The sequence below is a fragment of the Anabrus simplex genome, chromosome 1 (genome assembly GCF_040414725.1).
Source record: "Anabrus simplex isolate iqAnaSimp1 chromosome 1, ASM4041472v1, whole genome shotgun sequence".
NCBI lineage: Eukaryota > Metazoa > Arthropoda > Insecta > Orthoptera > Tettigoniidae > Anabrus > Anabrus simplex.
The window spans coordinates 787,897,419-787,919,702 of NC_090265.1; the positions used below are offsets into that span (position 1 = coordinate 787,897,419).

General features: G+C 41.0%; 1 protein-coding gene across 1 annotated transcript in view; it reads left to right on the top strand.

The window, feature by feature from the left end:
• cysu (Curly Su) overlaps window positions 1-22,284 on the top strand; it is a 231,237-nt gene that overhangs the window by 156,836 nt on the left and 52,117 nt on the right. The window contains exons 6-7 of the mRNA XM_068227559.1: window positions 2,561-2,752; window positions 14,659-14,855. Coding sequence (XP_068083660.1) covers window positions 2,561-2,752; window positions 14,659-14,855 — 389 coding nt within the window. The remainder of the gene's footprint in view (window positions 1-2,560; window positions 2,753-14,658; window positions 14,856-22,284) is intronic.

Consider the following 22,284-nt stretch of genomic DNA (forward strand, 5'->3'; position numbering starts at 1 on the left):
TACTCTCATGGCTGGGGCCATATATTTTCCTAGGAATTTTATCAATTTTAGAGTGTCCTCCAACAGATGTAATTTATGAGGCATGTAATGCTTCCGGGAAAACAACTGCCCTGTAAATAATAATAATAATAATAATAATAATAATAATAATAATAATAATAATAATAATAATAATAATAATAATAATAATAATAATATATAATATAATATAATATAATATAATATAATATAATATAATATAATATCATTTATTATTATTATTATTATTATTATTATTATTATTATTATTATTATTATTATTATTATTATTATTATTATTATTATTATTATTATTATTATTATTATTATTATTATTATTATTATTATTATTATTACAGCATTATATTCGTTTGAAAGTGGGGCTACAACGTTTTCGAAGTCAAGCAACGAAATTTTGTCAGCAATAAACTAGCAGTAGCTTGTTCGCTACTGAGACATCGGTTGTGGCAGCCAACAACACGATACATCACCCGCCTTGGAACTGGCTCTAAATCTATGATGGATAGGACAACCTTTTCGTATGCAGAGAGGACAGCGACATGCATCATAACTGCCGAGAGAAAACACGCTTGTTCCTCTCAGAGAAACATTACAATATCCGGAGAAAATCTGACAACAAATAACTACATTCCTCTGTGAGCAATGCTCTCCACTCTCACTGTCCGGCTCCATGGCTAAATGGTTAGCGTGCTGGCCTTTGGTCACAGAGGTCCCGGGTTCGATTCCCGGCAGGGTCGGGAATTTTAACCATCATTGGTTAATTTCACTGGCACTGGGGCTGGGTGTATGTGTCGTCTTCATCATCATTTCATCCTCATCACGACGCGCAGGTCACCTACGGGTGTCAAATCGAAAGACCTGCACCTGGCGAGCCGAACATGTCCTCGGACACTCCCGGCACTAAAAGCCATACGCCATTTCATTTTATTTCCACTCTCACTGTATTATGTCAACTGCTACAGCTTAGCGGAAGACATGTTAGACCCAGGAAAGGTTCCTTCTGGCTCATAAGTTGGTACCCCTGGCCTCGTACTATCTGTTCACATCGCCATGGAGAATAAAAGAGATTTTCACTAAAATGCCAAAGGCAGTACGGACATCTGGACGTGAAACTTGCAAATGTGTACGTTCATACCTAAGAAACTATTTGTTCCAAAATTAGAAAGCTTTGCTCACATTTCAAGAGCAACTACGACAAAATGTATGCTTAAAATCATCTAAATAAATTTGTTAATTCACGAACAGGAAAATAAATAGCAACAAATCACATTTTAAAAAATCATAATTCTGCAACAAGTTGACGTAAAGTTTTCACAGAAGACATTACGTTACGAAACATCAATATATCTTATGTGTGACGGGATGTTACCTAGCAACCGTGCAGGCCGTGATGTGAAGTACTGATGGATAGCCATGAGTGAGGGACATATTACCAAAGATGAGTGTTAGAGTACAGATGGTCGATGTTATCTTGCAGGCTGTGGTGTGAAGTATCGATTAATGGCCTATGACTGAGAGACATATTACCAAGAGGGGCGTTAGTGTACAGATTGTCGATCTCACCTTTCAGGCTGTGATGTGAAGTATTGATGGATGGCCATGACTGCGAGACATATTATCAAAGAGGGGCGTTAGATTAGAGATTGTCGATGTGATCTTGCAGGCTGTGATGCGAATTATTGATTGATGGCCTATGAATCAGAGACATATTATCAAAGAGGGACGTTAGAGTATAGATGGTTGATGTGATATTGCAGGCTGTGATGTGAAGTATTGATTGATGGTCATGACTGAGAGACGTAGAGAAGGCTCTTCTATCAATAACGCCCCCGATCTGATTATACTCTAGAGGACTGATTATCCCATTCATGGTAGTTTCACGAGCCCTGAGTCAGTCTCCCACCTTTGATACACTGAATCCGTCACTTGTCGACTCCAAGTTCCTCTCGAAAACGATTTGTTAGTTGTTAATAAATTAATCGTGATCATTTTCAGTTTTAATTATCGAAAGACATGTTTATGTTCATTTGCTTTTGCCAAAGGGAAATTTCACACCATTGTTCGTGCAAGTTAATAACACTAGTACCTAAGATAAGGATTTACAAATGTATCCCCCCAAAAAAGTATCTTCTATCTTAAAATGAGTTCTCAAGAAGAAAATATTTCTCTCTCAAACATTTGGAGGGTGTTAATGCCATTTTACTCATTTTTGGGTGTTGATATACTTCCTGCAAATCTTTCCTTTAGTTGTTAGTCAGTCTAAGAACTATACCGAATTTAATTACTCTGTCTCACCATTCATGAGAAAAGTGTACCAGGGGATTGTTAAAGGAAATGCCTATGAGCTGACGGCCGAGGGGAAGTGACAGTGGTGTAGCCATATTTAAACACTCTTTTGTTGCAGGCACATGCACATAATACAAAGATTTCTGTATTCAGTCAAATAAGCGAAACACTAAACTGTGACTTTTTAATGACTTTTCACATTCTGCAAGTTCTAACGATTGTTGTATTGTTCCAGGTACGGTCTGAGCTACGAGGAGATCGAGAAGGGACTTCCCCTGATCGACACGTCCAAGACGCTCATCCGTGAAGTGTGTCCACCTTTCTTGGCCAACGTGGAGTGCAGACCGGGCAAGTACAGGCGCTATGATGGTCTCTGCACCAACCTGCAGCATCCCACATGGGGCGCCACCATGACACCCTTCCAAAGGTAATACACTATTCCCTCCTATCTTCTCAGCGTAACGGTAAGTTCTGAATCTGGTATTATCTGTGGAACACCTCAGGTAGAATGCTAGGAAATCTGGAAAAACGAATCAATAAATACGATAGAACTAAAATAAACATATTTATAATTACAATTTGAATAATGAAATTATCAAAGTAGCACCAAAGGAAACTAGAAGGCAGTACAGGTAGCACAAACAAGTTAAATTGTTCCCTCAGCTGATCACTTCGTAAATTTTGGAAAGTCATTATAATCACCTCTCACTGAAGCAATACATTGATACAAAGTAAAGAGCTCAAGAGAGTTTATCCCTGAACGGGCTTCACAATACATAAAATTGTGCACAGGAAATTAAAAATAGGAAAGGAAAGATCATAGTATGAAGATAAATTTGGAATTCACGAGGACAAATGGAGGCAAGTATTCATTTGTAGAAAGATGAGTAAGAGATTGGAATACATAATCAAGGGAATTGTTCGATAAATGTCCAAGTTCTTTGAAACCGTTTAAGAGAAAGCTAGGTAAAAAAGTGATAGGGTCCGCTTCTGTAGTGTACTGGTTAGAGTGATTAGCTGCCATCCCCGGAGACCCGAGTTCTATTCCCGGTTCTGCCATGAAATTTTAAAAAAGGTACGAGGGCTGGAACGGAATCCACTCAAACTCGGGAGGTCAACTGAGTAGAGGGGAGTTCGATTCCCACCTAAGCCATCCTCGAAGTGGTTTTCCGTGGCTTCCCACATCTCCCCCAGACAAATGCCCGGATGGTACTTAACTTAAGGCCACGGCTGCTCCCATCTCTCTTCCGATCTTCCCATCCCCTAGAAGGCCCCTGTTCACCATAACGGGTGAGGTCGCCTGGGCGAGGTACTGGTCCTCCCCACCAGTTGTATCCTCTACCCAACGTCTCACGCTCCAGGACACTGCCATTAAGACGGTAGAGGTGGTATCACTCGTTGAATCCGAAGGAAAAAGCAAGCCTGGAGGGTAAATGGATTAAGAAAGAAACAAACAAAAAAAAATCGATAGGGAATGTGCCACCATAGCGATAGCCTTAATTAGAGATTGATTGATTGATTGATTGATTGATTGATTGATTGATTGATTGATTGATTGATTGATTGATTGATTGATTGATTGATTGATTGATTGATTGATTGATTGATTGATTGATTGATTGATTGATTGATTGATTGATTGATTGATTGATTGATTGATTGATTGATTGATTGATTGATTGATTGATTGATTGATTGATTGATTGATTGATTGATTGATTGATTGATTGATTGATTGATTGATTGATTGATTGATTGATTGATTGATTGATTGATTGATTGATTGATTGATTGATTGATTGATTGATTGATTGATTGATTGATTGATTGATTGATTGATTGATTGATTGATTGATTGATTGATTGATTTAGCGCAAGTCCTCGAATGTTATTTTACAAATATAATACGGACGTTCCAATAAATCATCCATCAAATGTAGTCTACTAAAAGAAAGTGTCTGAATACAGGCTCCAAACAAACGGCTCATTTTTCGTCTCAGCAATGATCTCAAGTCTCAATGGGAGAATTCTCGACGGAGATACAGGAGCAGACGCTGTGAGGAATCAAACAGGGAATACATTGTTTTCGTCAAGTTGTGAACAGTTTTCCAGGTGCGATGTGTACTTATTTCTTTATGAATCAGAAATAAAGAACTGGCCAGCACTATTCATCATAAAACCGATGGCATGGTCAACTGATTGCCGTCAGGAAGAGGGACACAGCTTTCCACTACGGCAGGTCAATGCATTCCGGAGGCTCGTTGTCTGACTCGCATTAAAGCAGTGCGTAACAACGAGTAATGTTCTTTATAATTATAAGTACTTAATAATTATTCATAGTGCAATAATTTTATCTCCGACATCATCCGAGAGAGTTTCCAGTGTATGCAAAGTGGATGGCCGATTAGTCGTTCAGTTACAAAACAGCTCTGCATTGTTAACTCACTTTCTAATTACTTTCAGTACAAGATGTCCTCGATCCAAATACTTTGCATTTATTCCTTTATCTTTATTTTAATACCTTCACCACCCTCATGATCAATGAGGGGTACTATTGCGTTAAACTCTTCAGAAGTAAGAAATCGAATGAACGAGGGAAAAAGAACGTCATTTAGTGCAAAGACCGTACGATTATTAACCCTGTGTAAAATTAATTCTAGAAGGAAGGATCAAGGTACCGGTTAAACAAGAGCAGAATTATAGTGGGTAATATACCAGATTGCCGTACAGCCCCGTACTTTCTACATATAAGTGTTCCGCATACAATAGCGATTAATGGGATGCCTAATCACTGGTTTACAAAGAAGCGCTACAACGTGCTGTATTTCGGGTGTGAAACAGATGGTAATGGTGGTGATTATTCTTTTAAGAGAAAGTACAACTGCGCAACCATCCTCTATATAACACTGGTCAGAGGGAAAAAATGAAATGGATACGACACTTCGAAAAATGAAGCTATCGGCCAGAGAAAGACAAAGGTCACGAGGGGAGTAAAGAAATGGCGTACGGCTTTTAGTGCCGGGAGAGTCCGGGGACATGCTCGGCTCACCAGGTGCAGGTCTTTTGATTTGGCCTGACGCCCGTAGGCGTGTCATGATGAGGATGACATGATGATAAAGAAGGCACATACACCCAGTCCCCGTGCCAGAGAAATTAACCAATGATGGTTAAAATTCCCGACCCTGCCGGGAATCGAACTCGGGGCCTCTGTGACCAAAAGCCACTACGGTAACCAGTTAGCCATAGAACTGGATACAATAGGAGTGAAAAGGTAAGACTCCCTAGGCCCCGAATGTTCTAATATCGTCGGAGTTGGAAAAGAACAAGAGTTGAGCAAGGGAGGTCGGATAGGATAGATGAAAGTGAAGATCCTGGCACAAGTTAGTGGAAGCAATGCCAGGACTCAGCTGAGGCCAACCCACGCTTCCAAGTTGAGAGCCCCCGGGGGCCCTCTTAATTGCCTCTTACGATAGGCAGGGTATACCGTGGGTTTTATTCTACCGCCCCCACCCACAGGCGGGGGATGTGAAACAAATAATTAATTTTACTACACATGTTCTCTAATAGGATGCATTAATATTCCCACTAGATTCTCCAGAGATTGAAATTATGACTGTGTATTCGTCGTTGTTGAATACACTAGCCATTGTCAATATGTTGACAGGAACTGTAGTGCTGCTGTCTCAAATACCAGCCTACAACTGAGCGTTCGAAAACGCAAGGGGGTGTATAATACGGGTAGTGATGAGGAACAATCACCGAACGGCCGGCAAGTTGATTCTCTTCGAATCGGACGTATCCTACCTGCGAGCAGCAATACCCCTGTGAAAATCAGAATTAGATGTCCCATTCATCACGAGTGCATGCGGGACACATATAAGTAGAAACTACGGCACTGAGGAACAACGTAGTATTATGTTTTTCTTTTACTTTTTAACGTATCGTGTTGAACCGTTACAGGGTGCGAAATAACTTTGTTTCCTAAATTAAAGGACAACTCAGAAAACTAGAACTGAAAGAGCGAAAGATCCTCAGAAGGATTATGGGTCCCATTAAAAAAGGAGATGGCTACAGAATCAGGCACAACAAGGAACTGTACAGTAAAATAGAGAGCATTACAACAGCTATGAGGAAGAGAAGGCTAATCTTCTATGGTCACGTAGTCAGGATGGACAGCCAGAGACTCACTTCAAGAATCTTCAACACTATATCTAGAGGGAAAGCAACAAATGCCAAATGGACGAATTTAGTGCGGAAAGACCCACAATACCTAAACATTGATCACATTGACATTTACAACCGAGATAAATTCAGAAAGTTAGTGAAGACATCTGACTCTCTCCAGTCACTAACAACTAAATCACTGTGTCCAGGAGTAGGAGTGAAATGGACTCAAGAAAGAAAAGACATCCATTGTGCTAGAATGAAGGAATACTGGGCTAAGAGGAAGAAAAGAGGTCACCAGAGTTAAGAACCACGTGGTCCATCGTAGGCCTAAACGAATAATAATAATAATAAAGTAATTTTATAGGGTACGAATGCAAGTATTATGAATATAGAATATTATCAGACTCTTCATTCGGCCTGAGTTTCGCTCGAGCAACATACATAAAATGCACATATTCACTAACATTAAAGTTACCAACCTCGCCAGGCAATATCTCTAAACATCTGGTTATAATCGCTCTGTATTCATACAATAAGAATATTTATTCGTAAGTTGGTAAGTGGCAGACTCGACGTTTTCAAACAAAAGTGAGTGAAACCATGAGGTTTTCAATATAACGTAAGGGAGATGATTATTAATGTTGAAAACATTGTTTAGTAGACAAAGTAGGGTTCCCCATACTCCGAAAAACCTACAATTAATCAATTTCCTTAATTATGCCGAAATTTGAAGGCCTAAAGTGCCCGAAGACGTTTCAAATTTGAATCTTGGATAGTTCTCTCAAACTAAAAGACAAACAAATTTAGAAAATCACTTCCGGCCTAAATGGAGTTCCAGCTAAACAGCCTAAAATCGCTTGTTTCTTTACACGTCTTCTTTTTTATTCAAATCCTAGTCAAATTAACTTATTTACATAATTCTTTCTGTAAAGTGCACCTTGGTTCAATACCCCAGGGCGTGTTTTTTTTAATTTTTTGAGATATGTCCATACGGAATATGATTATAAGGGCTTAAGTGAAACTCTGTATTGACTCACGTTATCTCTCGTAGTGGTGCTTAAGTGAAACAATATATTGACTCACATCAGCGCTCGTAGTGGTAGGAAAAGGCAAACTGCTGATCTAATTGACCGAATAACAATGATTAAGGAAAGAATTGTACTTTTTAGGAATATATAAAGAATATATTCTCATTCTTAATTATATTTTATTTGCCTAAAATTCGTAGCTCATATCCCCAGCATGTTTTCAACATTGACTTGCCTGCCTGAAGGGCTAAAACAGTGGATTATTGCTCATATTGTTTCTAATAATCAAGTATGATCACTAACGCGTCCTAGTGGCAGCTTTCTATATTCGGAAGTGAGACAAATAAGACGGCGTTTCACGATGTAAGTTAACAGTTGCTAAGAATAGATCGTAGCCACGGAGTGTCATCAAGCTGTATTGATCTAAAAAAATCTTCTAATATATATAACTATGTGCTGAGAGCTAATTGAAAGCAACCAAACAATTTCGTTCTCAGCGCTTAGAATCGGTCCAAATTGATGACATTTTGCAGGCAGAGTACAAGGAGCAAACACCTAGCCAAACACGGTACTCAGCAGGACTCAAACTGGGGAAGAAGGCGTGATCAGTACTCATCCCAGAATTCAACAAGCATCAGAGAATATTCCCTTGGACGTCGAAACAGAAGATACTTACTGTAATTATTGAACTTAAAGATAACATGTTGAGAACGCAATATTGTCTTCGTGACCGAAAGAGAAAGGCGTTAGAAAGGAAAACTACTTCAGATTGGGCACTTTCTATAAAGAAGGTGACGAGCAGACTGATTGAATGCACCTGTGCACGTTTTAATTACCCATTCTCGCAACACTCGAACTTCGTCTGGTGCCAGCTGCTAACTATCGCTCACACAGACCGCGAGAACTTTTCTTTTGGCTGTTGTAACGTTCCAGATAAGTTCTATGACAACGATGGCATTGGATAAAGCCAGGACTGGGAAGGAAGTAACTCCAGCATTACCCTGGTGTGAAAATGGGGAAACTACAGGGAAAACATCTTCAGGGTTGCCGACAGTCAAGTTCGAAGCCATTACCTCCCGAATGCAAGCTACCACACAGTTCGAACAGTGCAGCCATCTCGAGAACGTACGTGTCCACCCATTACGCTGGTATTCACCAACGTCAGCTACTTTTGCTGTTATTCTAGATTCCAAAACTCGGGTGTCATTATTTCGGATAACGCTCACTTCCGTATTCACCACAGAATGTATTATCTCGGTTTACCAAAACTAAGTTTTCGTTTAAATCTGAATTTGAACCTTAATTTTTTCATACTGACGTACGTAAAGGTGGTGCTGGTGATTATTGTTTTAAGAGGAAGTACAACTAGGCAACCATCCTCTATATAACGCTGATCAGGGGGAAAATGGAAGGAATGCGACACTTCGATAAATGAAGATATCGGCCAAAAAAGACAAGGGCCAGGAAGGGCGTGAAAATAAAAGACTCCCTAGCACTCGCAAACCTAATATGTCGGATAGTATAGATGAAAGCGGGCAGCCTGGCATCAGTAAGTGGAAGCAATGCTAGGACTCAGCTAAAGGCCCCATGATCGCCAACCTACGCTCCAAAGTTCAGAGTCACTGGAGCCCCTTTTAGTCACCTCCTACGACAAGCAGGGTATACCGTAGGTGTTATTCTACTGCCACCACCCACAGGGGGATGACGTACGTAAAACACATGACTACGTGCTGCTACCACTATTGAAGTGTAAGCAAGTTTTTTATTCCATTCCGGGTTTGCAATATTTTATCATAAATTATATCCGTTATTGACCAGAAACGAATAAGGAAGCATAATATGACTTTCCAAGAGAATGAACTGTTGTTCAGTTTGGTAGCGTAAAGAATTAACATACCGTAATAGAAAATAAGAAAACAAATTATAGCCTACATATTGTATACTACACTCAAAAGTTAAGGCATTATTCCTTAATTATTCATTAAAAAGTTAATGCAGTCGTGTATCGTACAATTCCAGGTTATGTTCCATCATGGATAACACTGACAGTGTCGAAACTAAAATGTTTCAAAATCAGTATCTTCGTAGTGTTCGAAGTACAGTATAAATGTCGTTATTTTTATCCACCTAGGATGTATTATTGCATAATCTTGGTCATATTTCTGGACGCTGAAATTTTCTCTTCTAGTTAAATATTCCAGCCGTCTACGAGCTGCCATCTTGAAAGGCTTTTATCTTAGATTTCCTGTTTTACCCCTTCTCCAGTAAAATTTTACATTGGGATAATACCTGTTATCCGAGATAATGTTGTTGGTGAATACGGGCCTTAGTCCTGCTTCTCAAAACTGGTAGCGGATGAGGCGAAATGAATTTTATATGGCATGTTTTACGGCCGGATGCTCTTCGTGACGCGAACCTCAGTTGAGGAGCTATTGAAGATGAAATGAACGATGGTGAATGAAATTGGGGAAGGAAGTGCAAGTGGCCTTTGAATAGATATTGTTACCTGCATTTACCTGGAATTGAAAATGGAAGAAACCACAGAAAGCCATTCTCAGGATATCCAACGGTGGGGTTCGAACCCAGTAGTCTCCCCAATAAAGAGCTTGGTTCCGTAACCGCAGCGCGTTAACAAAATTCGGAAAAGGAGAATCGCTTTCTATGGTCATATAAGACAAATGAGTTCAGTAGGATCTGTGCCTACTTTCTACATAAAAATATCAAAGGAGCCTGATTGACCGAGGTGGAAAAAAGACTTACAAGATGTGGGGATCACACGTGATAACGTGAACCTCTTCGAAAGAAACTTGGAGAACACCATGGTCTCCAGGAAAAGTCAAAACTCAAATAAGTGGACTGAACAGAGGAACGAAGTTCGCCGAAAACGAATGTGGGCAAAGGAAAAAAACAGTTGAAATGATGTTATCCGTAGCTGGATGAATAATAACAATAATGAAGCAAATAAGGAGAGAATCTCAGTATTACAGAAGGTCTATAATCTCACCTGGAACGGCCATAACAACAAAAATCAATATCCAGGAACGCAAAATTAAGACATTACAACTCAGTTATCAAGCCTGAAGCACTATACGTCTCGGAAACCTTGATCGTTGGAGGCAGATCACTTATTAAAGAAGTAGAAAAACAAGAAAGGAGAATATTGAGAATATTGAGGGAATCTGGATGAAGCGGAATTCTCGGGAGATTTATCAGAATTTTGTAAAGATCACCGACACTATCAGGAAAAGGCGATTAAAGTTCTATGGCCACATTCTCAGAATGAACAATGACAGACTCGCCAGAAAGATAATCAACCTTACTCTCTCAATGAAAGCCAAGAACAACCGGCTTAGTGAAATAGAAAAGGACTCTCAGGAAACTGACATCCTATAGGAAATTATTCAAGATCGACTATAGTTCAAAAAAGCAGTCGACAACCATCATTTTGCAGAGAAAATGAATACGAGGACTAATAAATCATGAACTGAACAACAGAGAAAAATGTTCAGTGCCCAGATAAAGAGATTTTGGGAGAAGAAAAATCAGTATATGCTAAATAAGTTGTATCGCGCTCCACAGATAGGCATAACGCTGTATTATTATTACTATTATTATTATTATTATTATTATTATTAATAATATTATTATTATTATTATTATTATTATTATTATTATTATTATTATTATTATTATTATTATTATTATTATTATTATTATTATTATTATTATTATTATTATTATTATTATTATTATTACATGGTTTATGCAATTGCTATACATTGTAACAGATGCCGTGGTGTAAGCACTTTTGCAGCAGCTGTTTAAAGTACTGGAAGCCAACGAAACACACCTGAAATGGCATCAATTGCAATCCAACCCGCTATTCTGAGGACGATTGGTCTTGTGTTTGTAACTAATTCAATTGCAAGCAACAACGTCTTCAAGTGAGATAAGCTCGTGAGGTACACACGACTCATTAGGAGAGCACGGAGTGGAGAAAATGATTTGTGAGAACTAATTGCCAGGTTGTAAAGAGCCCCAACAACAAACACTACACAAAGAATTGGGGCTGTGTGAAGGTCGCGTACAGAGTTGGGAAGTAATCAAATTACTTGTAATGATTATATTCCTGGATAATTTTGACTTGTAATCCTTCATTTTTACCAAAAATGCATTTTACGTCCGCCTCTGTGGTGTAGTGGTTAGTTTGATTAGCTGCCACCCCCGGAGGCCCGGATTCGATTCCCGGCTCTGCCACGAAATTTGAAAAGTGGTACGAGGACTGGAACGCGGTCCACTCATCCTCGGGAGGCCAAATGAGTAGAGGTGGGTTCGATTCCCACCTCAGCCATCCTAGAATTGGTTTTCCATGGTTTCCCACTTCTCCTCCGGGCAAATGCCGGGATGGTACCTAACTTAAGGCCACGGCTGCTTCCTTCCCTCTTCCTTGTCTATCCCTTCCAATCTTCCCATCCCCCCCGCAAGGCCCCTGTTCAGCATAGCAGGTGAGGCCGCCTGGGCGAGGTACTGGTCATCCTCCCCAGTTGTATCCCCTACCCAGCGTCTGAAGCTCCAGGACACTGCCCTTGAGGCTATAGAGGTGGGATCCCCCGTGGAGTCCGAGGGAAAAATCAACCCTGAAGGGTATCCGATAAAGAAGAAGGAGAAGAAGAAGAAGTAAGATCTGTCCCAACAACAAACTGTTAGAAAGAGTTAACACCTTCGGTTACCTCGGCTGCTCCTTGATGTGGATATTTCTGATAAGATAGTGAAGTTCAACAAATGTACAGAGAGACACAAGACTTCAAGTCTACAAATAACTTTTTGCTAGTTGTTTTACGACGCACCGACACAGATAGGTCTTACAGCGACGATGGGATAGGAAAGGCTAGGAGTGGGAAGGAAGCGGCCGTGGCCTTAATTAAGGTACTGCCCCAGCATTTGCCTGGTGTGAAAATGGGAAACCACGGAAAACCATTTTCAGGGCTGCCGACAGTGGGATTCGAACCTACTATCTCCCGAATACTGGATACTGGCCGCACTTAAGCGACTGCAGCTATCGAGCTCGGTCTACAAATAACTAGCTAGGCCAATTCTTACATATGAAAGCAAAGCATGGACAATCAGAAGACAAGATGAAACTAGGATCACAGCTGCTGAGATGAAATTTATGGGACGCACAGTAGGATACACACGATGGGATCATAAAAGGAACGAAGACATGGTGAAAGAAGTAAATTTAGATCCAGTGTTAAATTACATAGGAACCTACAAGAAAAGCTGGCAAGGCCACGTGAACAGAATGCCTTGTGAACGAGTTCCAAAGTCGATAGTACGATACAAAACCTAGGGAGACACGATCTATTGGACGTCCAGCTAAAAGATGGAGTGAGACCATAACAGGTCACCTAGCCCAATACCTGATTGGCAGATGATGATTTGTGCCTCTTATGTGTCGTAAGAGGCTACTAAGAGAAGAATAACCAGAGGAACTGTACTCACTCCTCTAAGCCCTAAACGTATCCATATCTGTAGTTTCCGTGTAGTGGAGAAATTTCGGGTTCGATTCCCGGCTGTGTCACGGATTTTTTGCCTCAATCTGAGGGCTGATTCGAGGTCCACTCAGCCTACGTTCCTATAATTGAGGAGCTATCTGACGGTGAGATGGCGACCTCCATCTAAGAAGACAAGAATAACGGCCGAGAGGATTCGTCGTGATGACCATATGACACCTCGTAATCTGCAGGTCTTCGGGCTGAGCGGCGGTGACTTGATAGGCCACGGCCCTTCGGGGCTGTTGCGTCATGGAGTTTGCTTTAGTTTTTAGTGAAGAAATTTACATAGCATAAAATGAATTTCATTGTAAACCCGTATTGTCGATAGCATAATTTTTAAGGGTACAATCAAAGGTTCCATCTTTACAACACTAAAATAATTGTGTTTAATAAGGATGTCGAGACATGTTTTTTCCTTCCTTTTGAACATCATCAGACGAAAATTCGTATAAGTAAAATAGACAAGGTAACAAATACACATTAAAATGCGATTCGAAATGCCGAATACGTGAAGTTAAAATACATTATATAATTCGAAGAATGTTCTTAAAATATTGGAACTCAATTGCTTTTTCGTTCTCTTGAACAGGGGATAAAATTTCTGAACACACATAATTGTTCCATTGAAAGTTCGATAAAAAATGAAATGGCGTATGGCTTTTAGTGCCGGGAGTGTCCGAGGACAAGTTCGGCTCGCCAGGTGCAGGTATTTTGATTTGACGCCCGTAGGCAACCTACGAGTCGTGATGAGGATGAAATGATGATGAAGACGACACATACACCCAGCTCCCGTTTCAGCTAAATTAACCACCGGGCGAGTTGGCCGTGCGCGTAGAGGCGCGCGGCTGTGAGCTTGCATCCGGGAGATAGTACTTTCGAATCCTACTATCGGCAGCCCTGAAAATGGTTTTCCGTGGTTTCCCATTTTCACACCAGGCAAATGCTGGGGCTGTACCTTAATTAAGGCCACGGCCGCTTCCTTCCAACTCCTAGGCCTTTCCTATCCCATCGTCGCTATAAGGCCTATCTGTGTCGGTGCGACGTAAAGCCCCTAGCAAGAAAAAGCTAAATTAACCAATTATGGTTAAAAATTCCCGACCCTGGCGGGAATCGAACCCGGGACCCCTGTGGACAAAGGCTAGCACGCTAACCATTTAACCACGGAGCCGGACGAAAGTTCTTCTCATGTTGACGTGATGATGTCTTGTTAATAATTCTTAGCTGAGAGGTTATATGGCAGGCGGAATATTTGATTGTAAGCGCACAAAAAGACAAAGATTTGTGCCGTTGTTGAATGGTCCTAGAACGAAAAACTACGGGTATTAGCAACCTTTAAAGTAGGCTAGGTTGAAGCATCTTGTATTGACAAATGGATTTGAGCTAGCGGAAGACACATCTGACTACGTACGCCCTCGTCTGCCCGAGAGAGGTGAGGCTCGATGCGTGTTTTAAAGCTTTTTCTGCCTGTTGCTCATTTCTCAGAACTTATTTATTTTTGAGTTTCTTGTTTCAGAACACGCTGTACTGTACATCCTGTTAGTTTCAGGCTCCCAGCGTCAAGTACAAATTCTCCTTGTTCACAGGCTGGTGGGTCCCCTCTACGCTGACGGCATGACGGCTCCACGTATCAGTGTGACAGGCAACCAACTACCTCTGCCCAGGATTGTGTCTCGGACGGTGCATCCTGACGAAGGCTTCCATGACCACGCCGGAACCGTGATGGTGGTAGCCTGGGGACAGTTTATGGACCACGACTACACACTCACTGCTACTCCTCTTGGTAAGTGGAAATCTCATGGTCTTCTTCATTCATTACAACCCTAAATTTCCCACGTCACAGTTTGGAATATGAACCATTTTGCAATTTTCTTTCACCACTTGTTTTATCTTTTGCTATCATCCAGCGAGTGTCTGCGTGGTTTCGATCACGTAGCTTGCACCTTACATTCGAGAGATAGTGGGTTAGAACCCCACTGTCGGCAGCCCTGAAGATGGTTTCCCGTGGTTTCCCATTTCCACACCAGGCAAATGCTTATTAAGGCCACGGTCATTTCCTTCCCACTCCAAACCCTTTCGTATCCCATCGTCGCCATAAGTACCATCTGCGTCTGTGCGACGTAAAACAAGTAGTAATCATTTTTTGCTATGTACAGTAAATGAGTAGGCCTATGCTAACTACTTTTATCACTACATTTATTTCCATTATCTGTCGCACGCGCAGGTGGTGGTAGTGCTTATTGTTTGAATAGGAGGTACTACTAAGCAACCATTCTACATTAACACTAATCAGAGTCAAAAAATTGGCAAGAGCCCGACACTTCGATAAATGAAGGTATCGGCCAAAGAAAGACAGGGTCCACGAAGGGCGTCAAAATGAAAGACACCCTAGCTATAAAAAGACAATAGCGTCGGGGTCAGAAAAGATCAAGAGTTGACTAAGGCAGGTCGGATAGGATAGATGAAAGTGCGGAGCCTGGCACAAGTAACTGGAAACAGTGCCAGAACTTAGCTAAGGGCCGCATGGTTGCCAATCCACGCTCGCAAGTTAAGAACCCATGGGGCCCCTTTAGTCACCTCTTTCGACAAGCAGTCTTGTGCGTGTGTCATACGCACATGTTCTATAACTTAGATAGTAAGCAGGTGCGTCCGAACTCTTCCTCCAATTCAGTTTGGAGACTGATACACCAGGCTCTTCTAGTGCCCCCCCACACTAAACAGTCAAGTGGGTTGAGGTCGGAAGAACAAGCAGGCCATGCAGTAGGAGGCCACACTATTGAAGAGTGTTTATAAATTATTACAATTGCAATGAAACTGTGGTGGTGGTTATTGTTTCGAGAGGAAGGGCAACTGGCGAACCATCATCTCTTACCACTAATCAGACGAAAAATGGTAGAGGTCCGAACCTTCGAAGAATGATGCTTGTTTGCTTGATGATGGTCGGCCCTCGAAGAATGAAGGTATTGACAAGAGCAAAGGAAAATAATGGTTGAAAGCTCCCGGCGTATTAAATTGAAATATAATAGTATCATTCCTAAAAAGTACCTCAGTTATCAATCTCCGACTTTTATTTATTTAACAAAACATGTTTGTTTCGGTCGTCTCTATCTCTCCTACAAGTTTGCACAATGACTTTTGCTACTTCGGCGAGCGACAGTTCAGCTACAAGCTTTGACTTTAGAAACTGAACCTAACTTACGCATTTCCTCACTATCAAAAACGAGGAGGTCGAAGAAGTGTGTGTTGTCGATCTTCCAAAGCTCTCTTTGTTCCAGAGAGTCTTTGTGAGCAGCATTTCCGACGGCCTGGAATGTGACCTCAGTATACGCTCGGCTGGATACAACAACTCACGGAAAGCTGTTTGCCTTCGTCACCGGTGAGAGAAAGTCTCTGATCGACCACGCCCGGGAACACATCACCCACCTCAGGAAGGACAAAGATGGAGCATTCACTTTCAGAGGCCGGCGGCTGGTAGCCAGACACGCCAACCTTGGATTAACGGAAGTACAGTTTGAGATAAAGAAACCATGTCGTAAACACTCCTTCCCTCAAGTATCTACATACTTCACGAGTTTTGAGCAGTAATGCGCGATTGAAGAACAGCCAATGAAAATTTGACACAGTTGATTGGCAATCAGTGTTTGCTCGACAGATTTGAACAGCAAGTTCATGCTGATCGCGCACTCATTCTCCAATCACGGCCTGCAGTCTTTAAACTCAAGCGTGCTATTCTGTCATCATCAAACACGTTTAAAAGAGTTTACTAAGAACAGCTTTGGCAAATCTGTCAGTCCGTCTTAGTGGACCGATTTGCTTCATGTTTGTTTTGTTATCTCCGAAATTATTGCCGATGAATCGTGAGACATTGATCGGTCTCTAAGTTCATCCAACATTGAGTAATCGTGAAATCAAATCATTGAAAGATCACTCCAATAATTGCAGGCGAAGGCTTAGCCTAACCCGCAATACCTTCTGTTGCTAAGCGACTAATGTATGTGAGTTTTATCCTTAGTAATGTCATTGCATGCAACCATGTTTGATTACTACATGCCATGCCAGAGAATAAACACTTCCTCTCATCACGTAAGAATACTATTCCCTGCTAGATACCCTTTGATTCTCTAACCTTGTCCAACTTCAAATATATATTCAACAGATCGCAGAGCGTTCCTAATAACTTACGTGCTGCTGAGAGAAAAATGTCTACGTACAAACAGACCCCATCGTGACATGCGTCTTAGACATTATCTGGGAACACCTGTCGAAGAATAACCTAGAAATAGTGAAGGCCGTGTATCTTTAAAAAAATTCTCAGCCTGGCACTGAACGCTCCTTCGAGACTAACCTATGAGCTCACAAGACAACCGTTCTATATAGAAGAAATGTGATTAAAAATAACATTGCCTTCTACGACACAATACCACGTTTTACATCAAGAACTACAGGATAACAAAGCGAATGTGTGGATACACTTTTACGAAACAGACGGCATGATGACGTCAGAATGGATGAATTCTAACTACGAAATGCGGCATACCATAATGCTCTTCTTAGTAAGTCATAAAACCATCGAAGATGGCAGGAAAAACAATATGACTACTACAGGCATATCAAGATGAGTTATCTGGCCTGTTTATAACGAATACTGCGGAGCAGCACGGGTCCTCTGGTATTAATTAAAATTCATGCAGAAGGTGCGATTTCAATGACTTAATATTTTGTTTTCCGCAGTCTCACATATAACCTCAAACTTACACGGGTTTGAACAAAGAACAAGTTAATTTCTTATCTACTAAATTATTCCAAATCTTGAAATAAATACTAATCAAATCTCTGGTATATTTATGTAAAACTAAACTTTAGAATTAATAAGGCAACATGACGAAACGTCTCCAGCTAACAAGGTGCTAATCATACAGTCGTGCATTTTTGGAGTCATAACTGGTAATCCAAAGAGCCTGTTGGCACACCCCGCACAGGCACAAGAGCTAGGCCAGATCACTGTTACACAATTCCCGAGCCGCACTGAATGGAGAACAATGGCGCTCCTCTCAGGGGTCATGCGTATTGCTCATTATCATAACCGCACGCAGTCTGTAATTTTATTGATACTGGAGAACCCACACCCGACCACAAGCTGACCGTAGCTCAAAGGGCAAGGCGTGCAATTCGTCATTTCACTGGAATAGAACAGCAGACTTAAGAACAAAGTGATCGCTGGACTATGAAGGATTGTCTCGACAACCTACACCTATTCGATGATAATAATAATAATAATAATAATAATAATAATAATAATAATAATAATAATCGTCTTATAGTCTTTCATTGATAGTGCTAACACTATGTCATTACTAGTTAATATTATTACTATTATTATTATTATTATTATTATTATTAATGCTGTTGTGTGTATGTCTCACCGGGGTGGAATGTTTTTTTGCTACTTGCTTTACTTCGCACCGACACAGATAGGTCTTATGGCGACGATGGGATAGGAAAGGCCTAGGAGTTGGAAGGAAAGCGGCCGTGGCCTTAATTAAGGTACAGCCCCAGCATTCGCCTGGTGTGAAAATGGGAAACCACGGAAAACCATTTTCAGGGCTGCCGATAGTGGGATTCGAACCTACTATCTCCCGGATGCAAGCTCACAGCCGCGCGCCTCTACGCGCACGGCCAACTCGCCCGGTGGAATTTTATTTCAGTTATAATATATTTGCATTGGGTTTAATTGTGTTTTATCTAGTATTAATGACGGTAGTATTAATTATGACTCTAATGTATACTAATTGGTTTAGTGTAAGAAAACGCCCAATGCATTAACTGCGCCAGTAAAGACATTTATAATAATAACAATATTAATAATAATAATAATAATAATAATAATAATAATAATACATCCTGAAACGCAATCGTATTCGAAAGACAGTTGGAGTACACTGCGTTTTCCAGAAAAAAGTCAAAATCGATATCAGACAAGACTTTGTGTTTGTTTGCTTTTTATTATTTACAATTTGATTTACGTCACACCGACACAGACCTGTCTTATGGCGACGATGGGTTAGGAAAGGGTTAAGAGTGGGAAGGAAGTGGCCGTGGCGTTAATTAATGTACAGCCCCAAAATTTGCCTGGTGTGAAAAAGGGAAACCACCGAAAACCATCTTCAGGGCTGCCGACAGAGTGGTTCGAACGCACTATCTCCCGGATACAAGCACACACCTGCGCGCCCTTAACCGCACGGCCAACTCGCCCGGTCAGCTAGGAAGTTAACGGCCTACACTTCCCTCAAAAACTAACTGAATAAGTTCTATTAGTGATGGTAGTGATGATTATTGTTTTAAGAGGAAGTACATCAACGTAAATATCCTTCATATAGCACTAATCAGAGAGAAAAAACGGAAGGGATCCGACACTTCGAAAAATGATGCTATCGGCCAAAGAAAGATAACGGCCGCGAAGGGCGTGAAAATGAAAGACTCTCTAGGCCTTGAGTGTTCTAATGTCGTCGGATCGGTAAAGAACAAGAGTTGACTAAGGGTGGTCGGATATGATAGATGAAAGTGAGGAGCTCGCCACAAGTAAGTGGAAGTAATACCAGGACTCAGCTAAGAACCCCGTGGTCACCAACCCACGCTCCCCTTTCAGTCGCCTCTTACGACAGGCAGGGATTACCGTGGGTGTTATTCTGCCGCCCCCATCCACAAGGCGGAACAAGTTCTGAGTGTCTTAAGATGCATCGTATGATTCCATCTCTTCTTCTGATAAAATTTCCGCCCCTTCTTTCTCCTCAGGGACTGCCTGGCCGAGGCGGTAAAGGCGTGCTCGGTCCGCCCGGAAGGACGTCGTAAAATTTAAGAAACGAGATTTCCACTTCCGGAGGTACACATGGCCCTGAAGTTCACTCAGCCTACACCAAAAATGAGTACCAGGTTAATTCGTGAGGGCAAAGGCGGCCGGGCGTAGAGCTAACCACTCTGGCCCATCAAGTGCCGAGGTGACGGATAGTTCAAGCCTTTATCTTCCACCCCTCCAAGGGCCTTCATGGTCTGTACGGAGATGACTTTGCTTTGCTTTGCTTCTTTCTCCTCTCTTTAGTTCGATTCAGTATCACTTCATGCTTCAGCATTCTTCCATGAAATGCCACGCTCCAGATGAAAGTCTTCAAAAATATATTTCTACTACGTGTATGAATGTTCGAAGTAAGCAAAATAATAATAATAATAATAATAATAATAATAATAATAATAATAATAATAATAATAATAATAATAATAATAATAATAATAATAATAACGTGAGATCTGTCCACTTTGACCATGCACTCCTGAATGTTTCGTGTTTCTTCCCACAGGAACACTAAGTAATTTGAAATTTCCAAAAAGAGGTCCCAAAAATAGGGGACGTCCAAAAATGTCGGAAATTGCCAAAAGAGACTGTCATCCTCATAGAGTTCCTACTTTTAAAGAAACAGGTCTGAATGGTTTGGAATCAAGAAGTCACTAATTGGGTTGAAAAGGGATGGTGGAATGCTCCAAAAATATTAACAGCAATTTCTGTAAGAGTAGAAGGCCTTACACGCAGGTGGTTCTCTAACTCCTAATGCTGCAGGAGGGATTACCGAATATTCCCACGAGGATCATAACAAAGGAGGTTTTGCGAACAATCAGAAAATACAAAAAGACGTTCTTCCCACTGTCACGATACCTAACATGACCAAACACGAAGGCAAGTAATAAGGTGAGTGAAGTTTTGTAGACACTCTCCTGGTGTGATCACCGGAAGGAGTACTGTCCTGAGAATGTCTAAAATGATTGTGATCATCGGAAGGGGAATTGTCCTGAGAATGTCTACAATGATTCTGATCATCGGGAGGAGAACTGTCCTGAGAATGTCTAAAATGAGTGTGATCATCGGGGAGAGAATTGTCCCTAGAATGTCTAAAATGATTGAGATCATCGGGAGGAATTGTCCTGAGAATGTCTACAATGATTTTGATCATTGGGAGGAGAACTGTCCTGGGAATGTCTAAAATGATTGTGATCATCGGGAGGAGAACTGTACTGAGAATATCTAAAATGATTGTGATCTTCGGGAGGAGAAATGTCCTGAGAATGTCTAAAATGATTGTGATGATCGCGAGGAGAATTGTCCTGAGAAAGACTACAATGATTGTGATCACCGGGTGGAGAATTGTCCTGAGAATGTCTACAATGATTTTGATCATTGGGAGGAGAAGTGTCCTGAGAATGTCTAAAATTATTGTGATCATCGGGGGGAGAATTGTCCTGAGAATGCCTAAAATGATTGTGATCATCGGGAGGAGAAATGTCCTGAGAATGTCTAAAATGATTGTGATGATCGCGAGGAGAATTGTCCTGAGAAAGACTAAAATGATTGTGATCACCGGGTGGAGAATTGTCCTGAGAATGTCTAAAATAATTGTGATCATCGGGCAGAGAAATGTAATGAGAATGTCTAAAATGATTGTGATCATTGGGAGGAGAACTGTCCTGAGAATGTCTAAAATGATTGTGATCATCGGGAGGAGAATTGTCCTGAGAATGTCTAAAATGATTGTGATCATCGGGAGGAGAACTGTCCTGAGAATGTCTAAAATGATTGTGATCATCGGGAGGAGAATTGTCCTGAGAATGTCTAAAATGATTGTGATCATCGGGAGGAGAACTGTACTGAGAATGTCTAAAATGATTGTGATCATCGGGAGGAGAACTGTACTGAGAATGTCTAAAATGATTGTGATCATCGGGAGGAGAACTGTACTGAGAATGTCTAAAATGATTGTGATCATCGGGAGGAGAACTGTCCTGAGAATATCTAAAATGATTGTGATCATCGGGAGGAGAACTGTCCTGAGAATGTCTAAAATGATTGTGATCATCGGGAGGAGAACTGTCCTGAGAATGTCTAAAATGATTGTGATCATCGGGAGGAGAACTGTCCTGAGAATGTCTAAAATGATTGTGATCATCGGGAGGAGAACTGTCCTGAGAATGTCTAAAATGATTGTGATCATCGGGAGGAGAACTGTACTGAGAATATCTAAAATGATTGTGATCTTCGGGAGGAGGATTATCCTGAGAATGTCTAAAATTTATGTGATCATCGGGAGGAGAACTATCCTGAGTATGTCTAAAATTATTGTGATCATCTTCAGGGAACTAACTCTACAATCATGTGGTGAGGATCGGCA